At 35.6% G+C, this 23346-nt stretch overlaps 1 protein-coding gene across 4 annotated transcripts in view; it reads left to right on the forward strand.

The window, feature by feature from the left end:
* LOC105049151 (probable transmembrane GTPase FZO-like, chloroplastic) overlaps positions 1 to 12237 on the forward strand; it is a 52658-nt gene extending 40421 nt beyond the window's left edge. For 2 of the 4 annotated variants that reach the window (XM_029265719.2, XM_010928721.4), the window contains 3 exons: positions 4469 to 4699; positions 8592 to 8707; positions 11671 to 12237. In XM_029265719.2, coding sequence (XP_029121552.1) covers positions 4469 to 4699; positions 8592 to 8707; positions 11671 to 11953 — 630 coding nt within the window. In that variant the 3' untranslated portion in view covers positions 11954 to 12237. Of the gene's footprint in view, positions 1 to 4468; positions 4700 to 6881; positions 8345 to 8591; positions 8708 to 11670 lie in introns of those variants that run through there. The other 2 variants (XR_832745.4, XM_073260589.1) reach the window with 2 other exon arrangements.
* The last annotated feature ends 11109 nt before the right edge of the window (positions 12238 to 23346 follow it).

Genomic DNA, 23346 nt, shown 5'->3' on the forward strand with positions numbered 1-23346 from the left:
CTCTTTCCTTCTCCCTTGCTCCACTTTCGCCGGCATTCCAAGTCAGATGTCTGAACTGCACTGGTTAGCCACTGGTACAGTTCGGCACCCTTGGTTTGGCGAACCATGGTTGTGATGTTGGACTATGATTTATTCAACCTTTGACTAAGGTGAGAGCAATCTACTCTTTCTAGATATGAGGAAATTCTTGAGAGTGATACATATTAATAGATTTTAAATCAGTTGGGTCATTAGCACAATCAGTGTTTGTGCAAGTATGAAGATTAACTGCTTAGCAAGAAGAACAGAATTAATGGTTCCAGAGATATTGAAAGGGCATATCCTAACATAGTGGGTTGAGGAGCACAATTGAAATAGTCCTTACCTCGCATGAACAATGTTGATCTTATAGACTTGAAATGAATAAGGCAACCCATGAACTCTTGTAATCTAGGATTTGAAAGAAACACACCATCCTTGAGATGAAGCTTCAATTGGAACTCCATTAGAGTACCAGTGGTTTGAATATTAGTTAAGCAAGCACGATTCTTTGATTAGAGTTGAAATTATTTTCTGATAATGTGTTGGAAGACTTAATTCATGACCCATGAAATTACAGGATGAGCCAAGGCCGCAGTCTATCTATTGCTGATGCCTAAAGTTGCGTTTGGTAGCAGGCAATCTATCCAGATTGCCAGCAATTTAAACTGGGCCCATTGGATAACTATGTTTGGTATTCATTTTTAATGGCAATCTATATTATATTGGTAGTCTAGATTACCTCTCATGAGACAATCCAGATTGATTGAGTAATGGGTGGCTATCCAGATTACTGGAGATGTGGTAATCTGGTAATAAATATTTTGGACAAAATTATCCCTGCCCTCTTCTCTGTGCGCTGCTGCTTCTCTTCTCCTCTCGCAGTGCTTATCCTCCTCCCACGTCGCCGGTGAGCTGCCCCCTCTCCTCCGCCACCGTCCTCTCCCCCCCGGCCCCACCACCATCCTCTTAGCCCCCCTCCTCTCCGCCACCGTCTTCTCAAGCCCCTCCTCCCTCTCCGCCACCGTCTTCTCAAGCCCCACCCCCCTCCTCTCTGCCACTGTCTTCTCAAGCCCCTCCCCCCTTGGCAACGGTCGAGAGATGCGGCGACGATGCTGAGGGCGGAGCCGAGGGGGATGGTGGTGGTGAGGAAAGGCATCAGGAGGAGGTGGAGCGGGGCGGCGGCGATGGCGGCAGGGACGAGGTTGGTGAGGCTAGGGGGCGGTGCCGAGGGGGATGGTGGTGGTGAGGAAGGGCGTCGGAAGGAGGTGAAGCGGGGCAGCGGCGATGGCGGCGGGGACAAGGCTGGTGAGGTCAGGAGGCGGTGCCGAAGGGGATGATGGTGGTGAGGAAGGGTGTCGGGAGGAGGCGGAGCAGGGCGGTGGCGGAGGTGCAACGGCCGGGGGGCGGTGCTAGAGGTGCAACGGTCGGGGTCGGTGCCGGTGGCATGTGGGGTGGGAGGGGGAGAGGGGGGTTGGGGTGTGGTGTGCGGGGGAAGTAGAAGGAATGGGAAAATAAATAAAAAAATAAAAAAATAAAAATAATAAAAATAATAATAATAAAATAATAATAATAATACTAAAAATAATAATAATAAGTATTAAAAAATAATAAATTTTTTTCATATAATAATTTTTGTTATTAAAAAATTAAATAAATTGTTTAAAATACTAAACTAATAATTTGATTGAAGGATATTTTGGGAATCTGATGTTACATTATCAGTAATCTGATTATCATACCAAACATGTCAATCAAGATTCTTAGTAATTTTACTGCAACATCACCTGCGTGTACCAAACACAATAATCAACATTACTGGCAGTCTATCCAGATTGCAGGTAATCCAGATTACCACTACTTGGCAATACACCAAACGCAACCTAAAAATGTTGCTTCGAACAGGTTGATGGGGAAAATATCTTCATTAACATAAATGGTGTAGTTGTCATACAGCATAGTTGCACTGCCACAAAAAAAGCACCAAAACAAAATTATAACACCCAAATTTTAGTGTGATAGTGATGTGCTCAAGATGTTAATATTGGCATGGCTGCTTAGTTTGAACTTATAATCTGTTTTATGAGCTGTCCTAGTTTCTCTATAGAATGGGATGTCTTGTTGTCCCATTCGGTCTTGATAACTGTCTCGGTCATGCGTCCCAATAGATATCCTCTGTCTCCCTCCCTTTTTCTTTTTTTTTTTCCTTCTTTTCTTTCATTTTCTTCTACCTTTCTATTTTTCCTTTCCTTTTTCTTCCTTTTCTTGTCCCTTTCCTTTTTTTTTCCTTTTTCTTCTTCTCTCTTTCCTTTCTTCTTTTCTTTTTCTTCTCCCTTTCTTTCATTTTTTTTCTCCTTTTCTTTTACTTTTTGCTTTTCTTTATCTTTTTTACTTTTCCTTCTTTCCTCTTTCTTTTTCACCCCTTGCATGGATTCGGAGTGCCGACCCCATCCCAATCTCATTTTATGGTTGGATGCCTTCTGTTCTGTTGGGACATTAAACCTTGTTCCATACAATATTTAACATCTTGTATTGTTGCAGGAATATTATGAACAAGGTTTTAAATCCTATGGGACGAAGGTGTCTCGTTTTATCCATATAACAGGATGCCTTGCTGTCCCCTCGTCCCGATAGTAGTTTTGATCATGCATCTCAGTAGATATCCTTCATCTTTCTCCCTTTCTTTCATTTTTTCCTTGTCTTTTTTTCTTTTTTCTTTCTTTCTTCTTTTCTTTATTTACCTCTACCTTCCTTTTTTTCCCTTTCCTTTTTCTTTCTTTTTTTTCTCCCTTTATTTTTTTTCATTTTTCTTCTTCTTTCTTTTCATTTTTTTTCCCTTTTCTTTATCTTTCTTTCTTTCCTCCTTTTCTCCCAGCGTGGATGAGTTTCGGAGTCCCGAACTCGTCCCGGTCCCGTTTTCTCATAGGAACGGACCGAGACGCCTCTTGTCCCATCAGGACGTCCCTTATCCCGCCGAAACGTAAAACCTTGATTATAAAAATAAATCCTAGTTCAACAACAAATGTATATGCATTCTCTGCATTTTCTGAATCCCACTTCATGCATTTCAATCTAAAGCAATAATAATTTGAGTCATGATAATTAATATTACTTTATGCACATAAATTTTTGGTGCTTCCATAATCTAAATTAAAGCTTCAGTTCTTCAATCCTGTACATGCTCCAGATTATGGCAACTTAGATTGCATCCAAAAACTTGCTAGATATTTAAACTGAAATAAGAGTCAGCAACAACTGGCTAGAAAGTGATGATGCTTGATCTCTGATGCATCACTTGGTTTGAGACTGTAACTGATGAGTTCCATGAGAAAACCATGTCGCAAGTCTTGGATCAGGGATTATCACATACATTATAGAAACAAAAGGCTTTATTGAGCTTGACCATGACAATCAGATTTTCTTTAATGCAGAAATATTGGGTTGTTGATAAACAAGATGGGCCCAATAACAATTTGGGCAGTTAATAAGACTTAGAAAGGTGATCTTTACTGAATCACCATCCATGGTAAGGACAACTGCTCAACAAACAAAGTGTATTTAGTCTTTTAGGGAACAAATAAGCTGATCACATAAATGTGTGATAAGATACATTCTGAAGGTGAAAATTGAAATATATGTGTGAAGGTATGCTTGAGTAGCCTTGGAAGTGAGGACTGCATTATGGTGGAGATTGGATATTGGGTGAGCAAATTTTGCTGTGAGTTTTTGAACTGTTCATAATGAGCCTAAGGTAATGCAGATAACTCTGATAACATGGAACTTGTGGTGCAACCATGCAATTGTTGGATGGTTTCTCATGCAGTGCACTAATCTGCTAAGGTAATGATGCACATACAAAACAATAGGTCATGACCGTCATCTCCACAGTACATATAGAAGAATGATAGAAAAGTTTAAATGTTTATCTAACATTTGTTTCATTTAGTTCGAGCATGCTTTTTTTTTAAAAAAAAAATTAGGTTTTAATTTTCAGGATATAAAGACATATGTCATTTTAATAAGAATGAGTATTGTTAATAGCAAAGAATGGAAAATCAGAAAATAATAAAACAAAGAGCATGGCCTTTTTGCATTAAATAAAAGTTCTTTGTAAAAGTTGATTATATTGATGTTCTAATTATTGGAATGTGTTTGCATGCATTAATAGAGAAGAATATAAATGGGAAAAACATGACATTGTTGCCTATGAGGCTGGCATGACCCTCCTGAACATGCTCCTGAAGAAAATGCTTATTTATTTTTTTGCAATGCCTAAAAGATTGTATTCTGCATTTGCGTCTTCTTACTGAAGACTTGTTAGTATTTTTGTTACAGTTCACCTGAAGGCGTACTTATGGAAGCTTGTACTACTTCATATTGTTCTCTTCCTTCTTGCTTAAGTATTATTTTAGGCTGAGTTGTTTGTGGCTTCTACTGATTTTTTCTTCAGAGATTACTTTGGGAGTATTCAAAATGGTTACAGTCTAAGATTGCTCATGAAGGGAAGCTGTATATGGAATTCTTCAACAAACAATGTCAGGCATCAGGCAATGTAAAAGGAATGAGTCATTCAGAACCATATGGGCTCCTTGGTAATGGAGAGGAGCTCAGTATGAAGGTGATAGAAAACTTCAGTGCTAGCACTGTGGCCAGACTTTTTGAAAATGAAGTTCGTGAAGTGGTGGGTTAACTATTAGCTAAAGTTTCTTACCAAGGAACCCTGAATGAGCTATAATTTTGTCCTTTCTCATTCTGCGGCTCATTTTCATAGTAAATATCTCTATACGTATTGAACTGAGCTATTGCTTACTAAGGCAATTGTTGTTGAGCCTGACATACGTTGTTGACCTTTTGCCTATCAGCTTAAGCTTTTGAGGTTAACTAGTTGGTCAATGTAGTATCAGAGCTTAGGTTTGCTGGAGGTCATGAGTTTGAACCCCCTCCAGTTCAGTTATATATTTAATTATTCCTCATTCTCTGTTATTCTGCTTCTAGTTTATCCTGCCTTCGTTAGCCCTCTATGTGCATGGTCCACAATGCATGTGAAGGTGATGTTTACTGGAGGTCATTAGTTTGAACCCCCTCCAGTTCAGTTATTTATTTAATTATTCCTTGTTCTCTGTTATTCTGCTTCTAGTTTATCCTGCCTTCGTTAGCCCTCTATGTACATGGTCCATAATGCATGTGAAGGTCATGTTAATCTAGACATACATGGTCAACCCTTTTCCTATCAGCTTAAGCTTTTGAGATGAACTAGTTATCTAACATCTAAATATTTTGTACCCTTGAAATTTAGATCTTTTCTTCTATGACATTTATCTATGACATTTATTTCTCTTTTGGTTATTTGTTCGTCTGTTTGGGTCATTAAATCTACAAGTGTAAGAAAAAAGAAATACATCCAAAAAACCTTGAGGTAGTTTCTCGTATTGAAGTTGCATTTCGAAAGTCATACATTTTTCTATATAAGACTTTCATGTGACCCTGATTTAAAACCCATTAGTTTTGGTAGAGTTTCAGCCAGTTTTGGATAACCATGTGACTTGAGCTGAGATAAACTGGAACTAGCTAAAACTGGCTGAAATGACCAAAATTAATTGTTAAAAGAATAGTAAGTAGCAAGCGGAAAATAAGACAAATATGAGCACTGTACTTTTCATTGATTTTTAATCTGAAATTAGAAACCATAAATCTTGGTATAGATATGCTTAAGCACTTGTAATTGGATACGTGCTTGGGATGTTTCATGAATACAACAACTATGGGCACTATAATTTGTTAACATTTTCCATATCTTTTTTTTCCTTTATATTCTAAATTTAAAGATCATGGAAAATTCTAAAGAATGTCTAAAAAAATTTATCAACTATGATACTACAAATGGAACATGATATATGGCACTCAGTAATGACATGAAACATGTTTTTGTTGATTTATGTAATTCTATTGTTACTACATTTTTTTTTTTCCTCCTTAGCCTGAAGCCTGCAACATTTATACACAGATCTTGTCTAAAAGAATGTGTTCATTTTTCAAAATGCTGATGTAATTTGTTTCTTCTACCTTTTGTTAATATGGTAATGGGTTTTTGAATATTTTTTTTAACTTTTCAGCTGAAACTGTAGAACTCGGAGTGAAACTGCCAAAAGTGCAGAAACCAAAGCTCTGAGAAAAGGGACCAATCTGAAACCAATACTTCAGATCCTGAATTTATTCTTCCTTAGACTCAACAAAGATTAATTCTGCAAGACATGACAATTCACTAAGCTATCTAGATGCGATGACTATGGAAGCCAATATTATTTTTTCATAACAAATTTAAAGAAATGAACTTTTAGGCTTGTTGCCTGGAAGCTGTTAACAAGCATTCTAATGCTTTTAGCTGATTGCAGTCACAGAAGGTGCTCTAGATGACATGACTCACAGCTTGAAATTTGTGCTTGTTATGGGGAAATTATCTTCAAAATTCAGCTTTGTAGTTGATTTTGGGATGTTTCATGAATACAGCAACTATGGGAACTATAATTTGTTAGCATTTTCCATATCCTTTTTCTCCTTCATTTTCTAAATTTAAAGATCGTGGAAAATTCTGAAGAATGTCTAAAAAGTTTTATCAACTATGACAGTAAAAATGGAACATGATATATGGCACTCACTAATGACATGAAACATGTTTTCGTTGATTTATGTAATTGAGTAATTCTATTATTACTGCTTTTTTCCTTAGCCTGAAGCCTGCAAAGTTATACACAGATATTTTCCAAAAGAATGCGTTCATCTTTCAAAATGCTGATGTAATTTGTTTCTTCTACCTTTTTTTAATTTGGTAATGGGTTTTTGAATTATTTTTTTAAACTTTTCAGGTGAAACTGTAAAACTTGGAGTGGAACTGCCAAAAGTGCAGAAACCAAAGCTCTGAGAAAAGGGACAGATTTGAAACCAATATCTCAGACCTCGAATTTATTCTTTCCTTAGACTCAACAAAGATTAACTCTGCAAGACATGACAATTCACAATGCTATCTAGATCGATGATTTTGGAAAAAGCCAATGTTAGTTTTTTATAACAAATTTAAAGAAATGAACATTTAGGCTTGTTGCCTGGAAGCTGTTAGCAAGCATTTTATGCTTTTAGCTGATTGCAGTCACAGAAGATGCTCTGGATGACCTGACTAACAGCTTGAAATTTGTACTTGTCATGGGGAAATTCTCTTCAAAATTCAGCTTTTGTAATACAGGCCAGGTCTTGATTTGAGTTTTCCTCTTACATTTGTGCTTCCTATTACCAATGCCCTCCTGACTTTTTTCCTCTTGGTGAGGAAGTCAACCATTTTATTGCTCGTAAAATTGGCATTTGACTAAATTACTGGTTTATTTCTACATTTCTAGAAATTTAGCTAGAGGTTGTCCACATGGAATCTTTCTATAAGGTAATCTATGGAAGATGTCATTTTTTTTTTTCTTTCAGCCCAGGTGACTAAGCATGCTACCATTGACTGTATGCTGGCTAGAGCTTATAATTAGAGTTTGTTCATCTCATTTATACGAATTGAAGGGAATGGTATTCTAAGATTGTTGTGGATTTCAAAGAGTCAATCAAAAAGATGGGAATAATAGTATTTTGTCTAACACTTAAGATTTGTTAGTTTCTAGTTTCCTCTGTTTTTACTTAAATGTCTTAACTCTTTTTGAATCCAAAAGAACACACTAAGATTGAGGATGAGATGGGCTATGCATCACCAATCTTTCTTTTGCATACTGATTTTGTAACAGAAATGATGCAAGTTACTCTTTAAGTTCTTTTCTAAGAACCCCAAAGTTATATTTTCTGGATGCAGCAAATGATTGTACCATCTACTGTAACACTGATTGTAGGAAAATCTTGTCCTTGTTCTTTGCAGGGTAACAGTAACAGTTCTCCTATGTGGCTAGGGAGAAAGGCCCATTTACTGATCATTATTTCAGAAATAGTCAAACACTTGACATCTGTAGTTTATCATGGCATGTTACTAGATTGATTCTTGATCTTATCAATGTGGATCATGTGCAACTTAAAAGTTGACCCCTCATGTAATACTTTTACTGTTTGTTCTGTTAAACCATTGCTTTAATATTTAGTCCATGGTCTCAAAAACTGCTGGAATGGGATGATACAATTGGTACCTTACTGTTCCGGCACGAAACCAACACCAGTATGGGTGCTGAGACACTGAAATCCTAGGTACCAGTGTCATAATGGTATCATACCAGTGGGTACTGGTAGTTTTTGATCTTTCTAAACCTATCAATTTCGGTATGTACCATCAGTACTGCTATTGTACCATTGTGATAAAAATGGTGGGGTTTGGGATTGGTATTTAAAACCTTGATATTTACTTTGTACGATAAAAAGATGAGTTTCTTAATGCAATATCAAGTTTAAGCAATTGCCATTTTCTAATTATCTTCAATAATGAGGTTAATTCTTTCATGTTGATTGTATTGACGATGTCTTATCTACTTATCCAGTTACGTGTATGAACTATTTTATTTTCAGTTTATTAGATCGGAAACTGATTAATCATGTTTGCACAGGTTTTAGGAACTTTTGGTGGGCTAGGAGCAGCAGGACTTTCTGCTTCTCTCCTAACATCTGTACTACCAACCACAGTGGAAGATCTTATTGCTCTTTCCTTTTGTTCCGCTGGCGGGTAAATAGTGAATTTTCTTCTCTAGTTTTCTCATGAACTTTATGAGGCTGGCTTAGAATTGAACTACCTATTTAGATTTATATGTTCTCATTTGCTTGACGCTGAGCTGAACCGTAAGCAAATCATAGCACTGCCCACATTTGAAGGTTCAAAGATTATAACCAATTCATATATGGATAATGTGATATGTTCATGTTCAACTTGGAAAAGGAATTCTTTTTGCATAAGAGAAGGACTTGTGATGAAGTTTTCTAATTTTTTCCTTTTTTTTTCTTCCTCCATTCTGTCCAGTATTTCTAATTCATGCAAAAACTCATACCAGACCTCATTCCTCTTTGTTGCCTAAACTTTAACAGTATTGGGTATCAACACATGGTACAGGACTGTCTTGTACCAGCACAGTTGATGCCGGAGCTGAAACTGTACAGTACCATTCGTACCATCCTGTTCTGGCAGTATTTGAAACCTCAAGTTCATGTGATGTGTGAAAAACTAAAACATGTAAACTTTATCTGAGATCATATATATTTTTTGTGTAAATATTCTATATGAATGAGCCATCTCCCCCCAACTATCGCATGGATGCAACACTGTAGTTGTGCAAGTTAAAGAGTGTGACTTTGTCCAGAAGTTAGAGCTGGTCTATAAAAAACATCTTGCAAGGAAAGTGTCATAAATAGATACTGGTGATAAGTGAAACATATCATGCATGCATTTATGCATGCAATGCATGAATGTTTGCATGCATGCATGTGTGTGTATCACCATGGAATATGAATAGCTACCTAGCTGAATGGCAATTTAGTTATCAAAAATGAAGGTGCACAGATTATCAAGTGAGTTGTGTTGTCAAGGTCTCAGAGGCAAAATGAATTGACAATAATTAACGAAGGTATTATCCATGATGTAACTGTATCCTGCTTTCTCAGTCAACTATGCCACATGTGTCTATAGCTGACAAGGTAGCAAGTAACAGACTTAAGATCTGTCTTATTACCAGCCCAATTGGCTGAATGGACATGAAGCCGAAGAAAAAAAAAGGACGAGAGGAAGGTTTCCTGCCATCGTGATAATTTTGTCACGACATTGAGTGTGTGAACTATGAAAAATTGCAACATGAGTAGTTAGTGGCATGACAACAAATTGGCCTACATTATAAACAGTCAATATCAAGATCAGAGTTATACGAGGCAAGCAGCCTTGTTGTTTGTAATGAGGCATGAGTTTTGGTATATATTAAAGTTTACTTAGAACTATTGGCCATCTCAAGCCCAGAAAAGCAGCAAAGAGATCAAGATCCTTCCTGTCATTCATTCACTAAAGATGCTCCCTTTAGTAAATGGTTTTGGAAGTGGGCGGCTGGTTGAATAGGCACAGTTTAATCATGTTTACCATGAATGAAGCAGTGTCTATGGTCAACTAAGTGAATTTCTTATACTATGCCTCTATATAAGACCATTAGTTGCCTGACAGAAATGATTGCATTTTTGATGAATGCGGAAGGCCAAGAGGATGCATATCAGCATTCCTCGCACGGATCACTATGATGCAAAAGGCTCATTATTTCTGATGTATGTGGAGGCCAGTAGTAAAAAATATGGAGAACCATGGAAACACAAGCTGTGAAGATGCGAATCAGTAATTGAGCATTGTGTGGATCACCTGATGCATAAGCAGGTGACTTCCAAAACACATTTTTTTTCTAATTTCATGGTATTTGTTATTTTGTAGATCATGATCAACTGTTCGGATCCTCCATCTAGATTGTCCATTGTAGATTTTCAATTGGCAGGACGGAGGCCACAATCCTTTGGGAAGGAGGGTACTCCATCTCTGTATGTTGAAAATGGCAAACTTTGCCTGTGGCACACAGTTATGTCTTAGGGGTTATCTTCATGGGTCACTAATTGTGCCGGATCAGTTAAGAAATTGCTTGAAGAAGATGATTAGCCAATAGGCGAATCAGAAGAAAACCTGGATAGGATAAATTAGTTGATAAATGACCAAGTGTTCACTGCATAATGAAAACATTTTTATGCAAGTGATCCTGTCAATCACAAGCTTCATGGACCACCACCAGATGAGTCATTGATCAACATCCAAGGGTCCTGATTGACAAAATTTGGAGTGAAATAAGCATTGTAAGGCACAGAAAAAAAAGTCTGTCATGTCCATTATAGCCTCGGCAAAGACCAAGTCTTTTACCTGCCATCTGGAATGTTGGAATTTCACCATTCTCATTCACTGATCTTAGCTACTTGCAAAGGAAATGTGCTGAAAATTGTTACCTCAATGTTTCACAGCTCACCTGTGTTAGTGTTTGTGCTTTTGCTCAATAGCTTTCTTGAGATCATAGATGCAAATGTAAATGAAAGGACCTTCATGATGTCAATTAAGTCAAAATCCTTAGCAGCAATCTCCACATTGTATAATATGCACCAGCTGCCTTTGTGGTACAGGGCATGAGCTGCCTTTGACTTGTCCCATCATCATTTTATGGATTGTAGTCTTTGCATCCGTGCCCATAGCAGAACAGTTGCCTGTGTTCACACAGCTTAGTTTCAGTTCTGGTTGTAGGATTTGATAAGTTCCCAAATATTCAAATTACTTAAGTGTGAGAGGTTTGGTATGGTTAATTAGGTCAACCAATATGGTAAATTTGTTTCATTTAGCTCTGGCTTTTTTTTCATACATGCTCAGGTTTTTTAATTGGCAAGTAACACCTGCATAACTGCACCCGGAAAATATGTTCTGTCTTTGGTTGGGAAAAGAGCCCATGAGAATACAAACAATGCATATCTAGGGAAGATGTATCTTTTTTATCTTGAAAGCTTCATATTTTTTTTTTCCACAAAGACTTCTGTATCCAAACATGTTTATCATCATTAGATTTTCTTGTGGTGCTGTTGGTGTCTTTAAAATAATTGTCTGAGATCTGTCACAATTTCATTATCTTGTCGTAGGTTTTTAGCAATATCAAAATTTCCTACCCGTCGTAAGGAAGCGATACAGAAAGTGAGAAGGGTGGCTGATAGTTTAGCACGTGAAATTGAAGATGGCATGCAGAAGGATCTCCAGCATAGCACTGAGAAACTAACTCATTTTGTCGAGATCATCAGCAAGCCTTACCAGGATGCTGCTCAGCGCAGAATAGATCAATTGCTTACGACTCAAGGTGAGTTGGCAAATGTTGAGCAAAGACTCCAAGCTTTGAAAGTTGAGATCCAGAATCTTCATGTATCTTGAAGCAGTTTTACACTCAAAACTCTCTATGATAATATCAATTGTTTCGATTTTGAGGTCCATGAATTTAGTGGGCATTGGTTTTTTTCTTCAGCATATGCCACTGAAGAAAAAGAGATAATGTTATGTAACGGCTGTTTTAGCTCATGTTGCACCATGTTAGAGGACAGCGGATTCATGAAAGGATTGTTGTAGCATTAAGTGCCATCTTTCCTGTAATTCTGCTTGCTACGTGTAATCTTTGACCATCCTTTACTGCCCAGAAAAATAAGTCATTTCATTGAAAATGTATAATTTTTTTTGTTTGTACTCCTATTAGTCAAGTATCTTGTGTTTGATGCATCAAAACAAGATTATCAAACCTTGTAATGTTATGCTCCTGTTATGGTTATGTTATAACCAAAATGTGACTGTAATCTTGGATATCCAGCACATAAAGAAGCAAGGTTCATTGTCTCGGTTCCGAATTTCTTACCAGTATCCTATTACAGTGTCTGTATGTTCGGTATGGGGCCAGTTTAGCATAGCAAATATCAGTACACCTTTAATGTTGCATACTGGGTTGGTACCGGTGCGTCATAGTATGGACAGTATATATTGGTCCTGATCGGAATGGCAAATTTTGTAAAGAAGACTTTTCGATGCAGCATAGCTTGTTCATTCCCCTAGTGCTCCCCTTGTGGGATGTCTTGGAATCTGGCATTTAAGGGATCTTGGAAACTAATGCAATTGGTAATGGGAGGCTATCCATTAGCTTTTATGTGTGTTTGGGGACATTTTAAGCTTTGTTTGGGTGCAGTTGGTGGGCCAATTGTTTCCTGTTCAGGCTGTCTTTCCTGGCGTGGCCTTTGCGTTGGCCTTTTTTGTGGCTTGTTAAGCAGTCGCCCAGGTTCTGAATCCCTCCAAGCCAGGATCTCAGGTACCCATTGGAAAGGACAATAGTCCTTGAGGGAATACGAGGGAGAAGCTGGACCCATATAAAGGGGCAAATGTTGCTACGATGCTACATTTTTTTTTTTTTGCTTTTGCCTGGCTGTGGGTGAAATAGGGACTGAGAGGAAGAACAATGTGGGACCAACTCTGTTGGTTTGGTTTTTGTGGGAAGTTTTAAGCTGTCATCTTCTCTTTGCATTGGTTTTATTGGAACTTGCTGTTTTATGGTTTCTCTTAGAACAGCCATTCCAGGGTTCACTTTTCTGGGAATCTTTTTGTGCTGAATTTCTCATATGATTCACTACGACAAAATATTACCTTTTATTGCCTTTAGTATTAATAATGCATGCATTATCAATGCGCAAATCACTTGACTTTGTAATTTAAAAATATCTTATTATTTTAATTTAAAGTTTTTAAATACCTTATAAAATTTCACTAGTTATTTATAGCAATCTAGTTTCAAGAAAAGTGAAATAAAATGTACTATCATAAACTGGTTGCATTTTGTTCCAACAGTATAAAATTGTTATAGAACAGAAGTAGCATCAAGTGTTTGCAAATATTTTCAAGACATGTTATATCTAGATAAATTGATGATTATTTATAAAACAAATAAGGTTGATTTTTCTTTTTCTTTTTTGACATTAATTCATAATCAGGATATCCTTATTTTTTGATTTTTTGATGTAAATCTGACACTTTGCTTATAATTATGGTAAGTGAATGGGTGAGCAACATATTGAAGAAAATTCTAGGACATGCATGCTAGATCAACAAAAATTTTTATGCAGTGGAAGAGATCTAATTTAACATGTATTTTTGAGATCACATCTCTTAAAGTCAGATCTATCATATCCTTAAGATCAAAATATAAAATAAATCTAACATAATCATGAAGATCAGATCTTCACTTTAGTGCGGGTAGATATTCACCGCGATTTGATGATCGTGGATATCTTTTTGAATTTTTTGCAGAGCCGCACACGTGTCCGGCCTCTACAGATATCCAGATATCCACGAAAAAAATCTAGGACGCTCCTTTTGATTTTCTTCTCCAAAAAATCAGTATGCACGTTGCAGCAAGCGAAGGGAAGATGGAAGAGAGAACTCCTCCCTTGGCATAGAGGTAGGATGCCCAACCAACCTTGGGCGTGGACATAGGTAGGACGCCCAACCTTTGGGCGTGAGGGAGAGAGAGAGGAGGGGGGGGGGGGGGGGGTGAGGCTAGGGAGAGGGGGTACCTTTTGGTTCTTCAAATTAGGATTTAGAGATCTCATCTCAAGGATTTAAATAGACCCAAAAGGATTCCTTATAGGTTTCAGATTATGACTCATTCAAAGTCTTAATCTAGGACTCTTGATTCCTTTCCATACTTGGCCTCCTTAACAATTTGGGCCACCCCTTCCCTCTTTTCTCGTGCATAAATCAAATAAGACGTGCGCCCCATCTTTTTCTCCACCTTCTCTTCTTATTGCACAAAATAAGGGGGCCCAACATTTGGCACCCCTTTGGATCCAATCCAAATGGGCACAACCCATTTCCTCCGCACTTTAATTCAGATAGGAGCCCAGTGCCCAACTATTAACATCTTATCTTGCATGCTTTTGACTTGGTCAAAACTCCATCCCATTGGGATTACAAGTCTTAAGAGGATTTAGATTTAACTATATGCTAGCATGATATTTCTAAACCCAATTAGTTTTCATAAATTCTAATCCAATTAGAACCATATGAGCCCAATTGCACAATCCGAGACTAATTCTCTTTGTATGTGAATTCCACAGGTTCAATTCTGTCTGGTAGTAAATATATTGTGGTCTCCATTATCAATATCATTAAAACTCCTTTCAATAGATTGGAATACTTTTCAATTCAGCTAATTGAGAATTATTGATCATCTAAATAATTCTCATTGGTCCTACAATCCACTAGTGACATCTAGCAGTATGCAGTGGTAACCTAGCAGAACTAAATGAATAAACCTCTAGATGCAGTTACCGTATAGTTCGGTTCTTCTATCATGAGTTCTGACAAGACAGAGGTTATGGATAACTCGTCAAATCTCATCTCTATTATATATTAGATTCAATCGACTTAAGTTCTTTATGAAATCTTATGAAATTTTTTTTCATCATTCACACTGCCATAGCCATGGACTTCAGAACTCAGTGTCATGAACCATATAGGATTTTTTCTTATCTATCAAGATCGATAGATCCCATCTACACGTATACTTTACTCCTACAATGAATCTACTACAGCTAACATACACCTCAAAGTTCTGTATAGCTAGTAGATCGAGTTATAGTGCAGTCAAACTACAATAACTTCATTGTGAATAGCCGAGGCACCGCAGATCAAAGAACTATTCATTCTATTATAGCATCGAATATGTCATTGATGAGAAGATAGATATCCAAGTGACTATTTGTGTTGGTCACACTCGGTACTCTTATTCTTTAACAACTACTTACACTCTCGCTCTAGTGTCTTCACACTGTAGATTTGAGATTTATCTATCTTAAAAGAAAGCGATCCATGCACCAATTTATTCGGATCGATCACTGTCCCCATGATGATCCAATAATTAGGAGCAATTTATGAATTAATTATTAATAACACATATCTCAAATTCTCAACTGTTGAGAATATGTGTCATTATTCTTATTAATTCATTAGATGATTCATAGACATATTACACAATATGAATGAAAAAATCAATCCAATTTTATTTCACTAATAAGTCAAAATTATAAATTATACCTTTAAAAAGATTACATGTATCGGCCTAATAGGCTTCTAGGACATACATCTAACACATATTGGTACAAATAAGATTCTATGCAATATTTATTTGGTTTTGAGATGAAATAAAGTCATTTTAGATGGACGTTTCTTGGTTAAAAAAATTATCTATATTTTTTGGAAAATGTGAAGGTTACTTATATATTACTACTGAATTTATCGATTTATAGAAAAATTATTGATTGCTTGAATGGTACCTGACCGTATCACCAATCCCCAATCACCACATAGGATTGATAAGCTAAGTCGAATGGGTAGTTTATTTTCTTTATTCAACCGGTCATTGTAGGACTATTGTACTATACTCTATTTTCTTGACTTTATTAGGCTTTGCATGACTTTTTATGGCCTTTGCTAATCCAAAATTCTTGAGTTTGCTTAACACAAAGCTTGAGTGTGATAATTACTCCAGTTAAATCTCTACTTATTATAGGGCACATTTCTAGGCTACTCCTTGTTCTTCTTTCCTATCATAGATTATTTGAGGCCTAAAGCCTAAAAAAGTTTTTGTCAAGAAGATTTGTTAGATTATACATGTAAGGACCTAGATTTTTTTAAACTTTCTTGCACAAATCTTAAAGTAAAAAAAGAAAAAAATAGTTTGACTCATGTACTACACATGTGAAATGGAAGAGAACGACTCCTAATAGAGTCTGTCTTCTCTTCTGAGTTCGATTAGGAGAAAGATCTTAGGGGTGTTCAAACTCTAACGAGGATCCTAGGATCCGCATCTATAAATTCCTCTCCTATCCTCCTTAATGCGTTGCCCAAATCTCCAGTCAATCGTTGGTGAAATCATGGGTTTAAAGGGGGTTCTTTTCGTTGATTAATCTCCAGCGAGCTATTGTTAATCGATCATCGGATTTAAGGTGTTGATTTTTCATTCTCCTTCCTCTTCTCTTTTTCGAACCCCACAAAGTTTTTAATGGCTGGATTTAGTTGCCGACTATCGGATTTCATAGGGGACCGAACATTTCTTATTTTTATTTCTTCTTTTCTTTCCTCCACACCGCCTGTCATCGTCGGATGCGGCCATGCTCAGATGTTCGAGGGATAAAGCCACTAAGGGAGGGGCTGCTACTATATGGGGTCACCATCGTGGGGATGGTTGGCCAAGTCCTTTTCCTCTCCCTTGTTTCCATGAAGAAGAAGAAAGAAAAAAAAATGAGAGAGAGAAGAAAATGAAAAAAAAAGAAGAAAGAAAAAAAGAAAAGAAAAAGAAAAAAAAGGATAGTGTTTCTCTCTTTTTTCTCTCTCCTCTCTTTATCTTCTCTCTCCATTTTCTCTCTCTATGAGTTTCTCTTTTCTTTCTCTCTTTAAAATTTCTCTCTCTCTCTCTCTCTCTTTATGGATTTCTCTATCTAGATGTCTTTTAAACTAATGGATGATCCAGATACCTAGATAATCTAGATCAATTGGTTGACCCTAAGAGGGATCCTGGACTTATGATATTTAGTTATTTTTTTTATAATTTTTTATTCTTAATTGCACATGATTTTTATGTTTGATCATGATTATTTAGAGATATAATTGTTTTCACAAAAAGATGGCAAATGGAACACCTTATTTTCGAGTTCGTAGATTGAGGAGTTCATTGATTACTATGTTTAGGTCAATCACCGATATAGATAAAGATTTTTGAACACAAACATCCGTATATATATTTACTTATGCATTGTATGATTTTGATTTTTCTTGATCGATTTTGATAGATATATGATTGTCAGTATGATTATTTTTACTTTCTATATTACATATTTTTATTGATGGCTTTTCGGATGGTTTGGATTGTGATACTGGCTACTGAAAATTTTGAAAGAATATAATACATACAGTATTTTTTGACATAATTGAGATTTAATAAATTGATGATCCAAAAAGAGATATTTAGATTAGCCACATTAAACTAAGAATAACTGGTCATGGACAAAAACATGCACTGAGAATAGCCTACCATGAGCATATACATGGTATCAAGAATAGCCCCGTCATGGGTAGATATGTGATACTTGAGTTTGCCACTATGGGTTGGAGCATGGATATTCTTGATTTGCCACCACAGACTAAAGCATGGTTATTCTAGTTTGCTACCATAGGTTGGAGAGTGGTTATTATGGATTGCCACTATAGGTTAAACCATGATTTATGGTTTGTCAATCATAGGCTGGAGCATGACATAGTTAGTCCGAAATCCTAGAGACAATTGCTAATTAATCTAGATCAAGTTAGTGAGATATGAATGATAAGACATGAAATCATAATTAAGTTAAAGAGGCTTTACTTAATTATATATATGCAATATATTACTTTTGAAAAGATGGATATTCGATGGTATATGATGCATATTTTTGTATACATTGATATTAAGTTATATTGGATATTTGATATGAGATTTCATGGCTTGTGTTTTCTTTTGATACTATTCATATGTTATTTTCAAAGTAATTATATTGGTGTAAGTGTATGGAGATTCTTACTAGATTGTAAAACTCACCATCCCTTTCTTCCTCCTCTTCTCTTTTTAGAGTTATAGGATTCTTGTACTTAACTAAGGTTGGAATCATGATTTGAAAGGATTGACTCTATAGAGTAGCATCAATATTAGTTGGAGGATCGAGTTTTATAAATTGTATAAGGTTTGATATTTATTAATGTAGAATATTTGTTGTGAATTCAGATCAATAGTATTCACAAGATCTTGAGGTTGTAATAAATTTTAAGGCCTTACATATTCTTTCAGATCTTGCTCTAATAAGTGTATACCATCACATATCCAATTCAGATACTAGGTTTGGGGCATGACTGTTGCTGCAAGGCTCTGGAGGAAAGAGGATAAGATTGATGCTGGATCGAGCTGGAGTGCTGCAAAAAATCAGATTGATGTAGACTATGAGTGAACTTGCAAAAGAAGTCCTAGGATCGATGGGATACCCTCCGATTTAGGACTCTTCGATGCTTAAGTCAATCGGGACCTTGAGAATAGATAATGAAAATAGAAAAAAAAGATGAAAAGAGAAGTTTTAAGTGCAAAGAGTGTAGATTTTTGATTCTTTTCAGTGAAAAAAAGTTTAACAGAGTCTGGACTCTATGAGTTTAAACTTACCTTTCGGAGAGTACCATACCTCTCTTTATATTAAGGAGATTTGCTTAGGCCGTTAGTGTTAGAAAATGCCATCACATGATGATTTGATATGCATGCAGAGATTTCAAAAAAATATGTAGTGGAAGAAAAATTTCAAAAAATCTTTTTATAACGTTCTAGGATAACCATGCAACATAATGTATTAACGTTATGTTAGGATAATCTTATGTTAGAACGATGTAAAAATAAATCACTAATTAGATCTAATTTAATTAAGCATGCATAGAGATCATATCTCAATATGAACTCAGACGTCATCATATGTCTAAGATTAAGATCTGTGCAGAAATAAAAATCAGATTTTCACCTTTGTGCGGATGGGTCTTCACCATGATCCAATGATCCATACATTCTTCAAGGTCTATATAAGCCATAATCTGATGATCCATGGATATCTTCAAGATCTTTTGAAGCTGCACAAATATTCGATTTTTATAAATATCCATACAATGCTGATCTGATCAGGAGATCCCGATCTTATCAGGATGCTAGCTCTCTTACAGAGATTGCTGCTTGAATTATCAAATCTTTTATCTCTTTTGATTCTCTTCTTAAAAAAATCAAAGCGATCTATAGGAGGATTAAGAAATTAGATCTAATATGACTTCTTTTTCTCTTTCTCTTCTCAAGAGAAAGAAAACGATCTAAAGAAAAGAATAAAAGATTAAATCTCTTTTCTTTCCTTTCTATCCAACTCTTAAATTGAATCTGGAGGAGAAGGAGATAAAGAACTCATGTCCAACTCTTGGACCATGAGAAAGAGTGTGTCCAACTCTTAGACATGTGGAATAGAAAGAGGGAGAGAAGTCTCACATCCATCTCATGGATGTAGGAAGAGAGAAAAGGAGAGAAAGGATGAGGCATCCATCATATGTAGCACCCCCTCCCTTTTTCTTTTGTGCGCCAACCTCTTTTCTTCGTGCATGCCCTCTCTATCCCTTTTATTTCTCACACCATAATCTTCTTTAGAGGAGGTGCCCACTCTTCTCTCTCTTTTAAACCCAATCTCTAGGATTTGTTAAGAGTCTAAGAGGGCTAGGACTCTAAGAGATAATGTGCCGCCCCACCCTTTGTGCGCCCTCCTTTCTCCATGCCAAAAACCAACCAATAATTCCATGAGGCATGTGATCTAAGGAAGAGTCCTTCTGCTCCTTAATCACCTTTTTAAAGATAGAGTCAAAGTGGTTTGGGTTTCCTTTTAAATCAAAATATGATGGAGTCTAAATCTTTTAGACTTGTGAAACCCAATCTGAGTCAAACTCAGATCAAGTCCAATCAAATTAAATTTGATTTAATTTTACTAGGACTCAATCCAATTATTTGATCAAATTAAATAATCTAGCAATAATTATAATTAAGTCCTCTTATAATTTGCTAACTCTTAGCAAGTCCTTCATGTAATTTTTACATATTGATCCAATTATCAATCAAATTTATAATTGAATCTTTTTGTGATTCAAAATCATGATTCAACAATCCGATCAGTCAGGACCACTTTTATGTATGATCTTATAGGTTCTATTCTGTTTGAAAGTAAGATATATTTTGATCTCTATCAAAATATCATTAAAACTTCTTTCAATGGATTGGAATAATTTTAATTCACCAATAGAGAATTATTGATTATCAAAATAATTCTCGTTGGTCCCACAATCTACCAGTGATGCCTAACAGCATGTACTGACAATCTAGCAGAACAAAAGGGATGAATCTTTAGGTGTAGCTACCATGTGATTCAGTTCTTCTATCGTAAGTTTCGACAAGATGGAGGTTATAAAAAACTCATCAAACCCCATTATCTATCGTATATAAGATTTATTCGACTTGAGTTCTTATATGAAATCTAAAGAAATACTTTTTCATCATTCACTCTGTCCTGATCAAAATCTTCTAAACTCAGTCTCCTAAATCACATAGGACTTTTTTCTTTCTACTAAGATCGATAGATTTCATTTAGATACACATCCTATTCCTACAATGAACCTACTGCAGCCAACATATACCTCAAAACTTCGTATGGCTACGAGATCGAGTTATGGTATAGTCAAACTACAGCAACCTTATTATGAATAATCGAGGCACCGCAGGTTAAAGAACCACTCACACCACTATAGCTTCGAAAAAATCATTGAAGAATAGACATCCAAATGACTTCTCATGTTAGTCACGTTCGGTACCTTTATTCTCTAACAAGCATCTGCACTCTCGCTTTAGTATCCTCATATTATAGATTCGAGACTCGTCTACCCTAAGAAAAGTAATTCATGCACCAATCTATTCCAAATTAGACTTGGCTTTTGGTTCCTCACCACAGATTAAAAAATTACAATCATCTAAAGTATATTCATGATATAACTCTACTCTAAGAGTTTGTAGTGATTCATAGAGATCACTATATCTATCCATGAAAAAGACACGCATGATTATCACATAGTCTTTATGTTCATGCCAATTTCTTATAATATTTTATGTATCAATCTTTTTTTATCCTAGGACAACCATTGCACCTAATGAGCCTCGTTAAGCCAGAATAACTTTATATCAGGATGATCTTAGATAGATTTATAAAATCTTATCTCATATTCAATCAAATTACTTTAACTTGAAAATATTTATATCATCATAGATCATATCAAGATGAATCTCTATCTATGAATATCATCTCATGCATGAACATATAATAAAAATAAAATTTAGATCTAATAAGATTCACATCATATGAAAATTAAATATTGAATATTGGATGCATGAACATAAGAAATCAAATTTTCAAATCTGAAAATAACTTTTAGATCTTGAAAATAATGTATAAACATAAAATAATCTGAATTTCAGATCTGAAAATAGATTTTCAGATCATGAAATTCATCTCATGAATTTCAATCATTCAGATTTTCAGATTTGAAAATAGATTTTTTAGATCTTAAACTCTATCTCTTTTTCATAATCATTCATAATTTTATATTTAAAAATAATTTTTAGATCTGAAATCTAGATCTTAATCTTACAATAATAAGATGGTTTTGATATCACTATTAGAAAATACTATCACATGGCGATCCGATATGCATACAAAGATTTCAAAAAAATATGTAGTGAAAAAAAAAATTTAAAATTTTTTTCAACATCGTTCTAGGACAACTATGCAATATAACGTACTAACATTATGTCTGGATAACCTTATATCAGAATGATGTAAAAATAAATTACTAATTAGATCTAATCTAATTAAGTATGCATAGGGATCATATCTCAACATAAATCTAGGCATCATCATATATACAAGATTAAGATCTGTACAGAAATAAAAATTAGATTTTCATCTTTATGCAGGTAGATCTTCACTGCAATTCAATGATCCATGCATATCTTCAAGATCTGTTGAAATCGTGATCCAACAATCCATGAAATCTTTAAGGTCTTTTGAAGCCGCATAAATATCCGACCTTTATAGATATCCATATGAGACTGATCTGATTAGGAGGTCTCGATCTCACCAGGATGCTGGCTTCTTTGTAGAGATCATTCTTTGGATTATTGAATCTTTTATCTTTTTTGATTTTTTTCTCAAGAAAATCAAAAAGATCTATAGGAGGATCAAAAAATCAGATTTAATCTAATTTTTTTATCCTTTCTCTTCTCAAAAAAAAGAAGAAGATCTAAAGAAAAGAACAAGAGATCAAATCTCTTTTCTTTTCTTTCTGTTCAATTCTTAAACCAAATCTGAAGGAGAAAGAGATGAACAACTCATGTCCAACTCTTAGACTATGAGAGAGAGCGTGTCCAACTCTTGGTTGTGTAGAATAGAGAGAGGAAGAGAAGTCTCGCATCCATCTCATGGATATAGGAAGAGAGAAAAGGAGAGGAAGGGTAAGGTGTCCATCACATGGAGTGCCCTTTCCCTTTTTCTTTTATGCACCAACCTTTTTTCTTTATGCATGCCCTCTCTCTCCCTTTAATTTCTCACGCCACAATCTTCTCTAGAGGAGGTGCCCACTCTTATCTCTCTTTAAACCCAATCTTTAGGGTTTGTCAAGAGTCCAAGAGGGCTAACACTCTAAGAGATAATAATGTGCCACCCCACCCTTTGTGTGCCCTCCTTTCTCCACGCCAAAAACCAACCGATAATTCCATAAGACATGTGATTTGGGGGAGAATCCTTTTGCTGCTTAATCACCTTTTTAAAGATAGAGTCAAGGTGGTTTGGATATCCTTTTAGATCAAAATTTGATTGAGTCTAAACCTTTTAAACTTATGAAACCTAATCTGAGTCAAACTCAAATCAAATCTAATCAAATTAAATCTGATTTAATTTGACTAGGACTCAATCCAATTATTTGATCAAATCAAATAATCTAGTAATAATTATAATTAAGTCATTCTATAACTTACTAACTTTTAGCAAGTCCTCTATGTAATTTTTCAATAGTAGTCTAATCATCAATCAAATTGATAATTAAATTTTTTTATGAATCAAAATCATAATTCAACAATTCGATCAGTCAAGATATCT

Source organism: Elaeis guineensis, chromosome 7 (assembly GCF_000442705.2).
Source record: "Elaeis guineensis isolate ETL-2024a chromosome 7, EG11, whole genome shotgun sequence".
Classification (NCBI taxonomy): Eukaryota; Viridiplantae; Streptophyta; class Magnoliopsida; order Arecales; family Arecaceae; genus Elaeis; species Elaeis guineensis.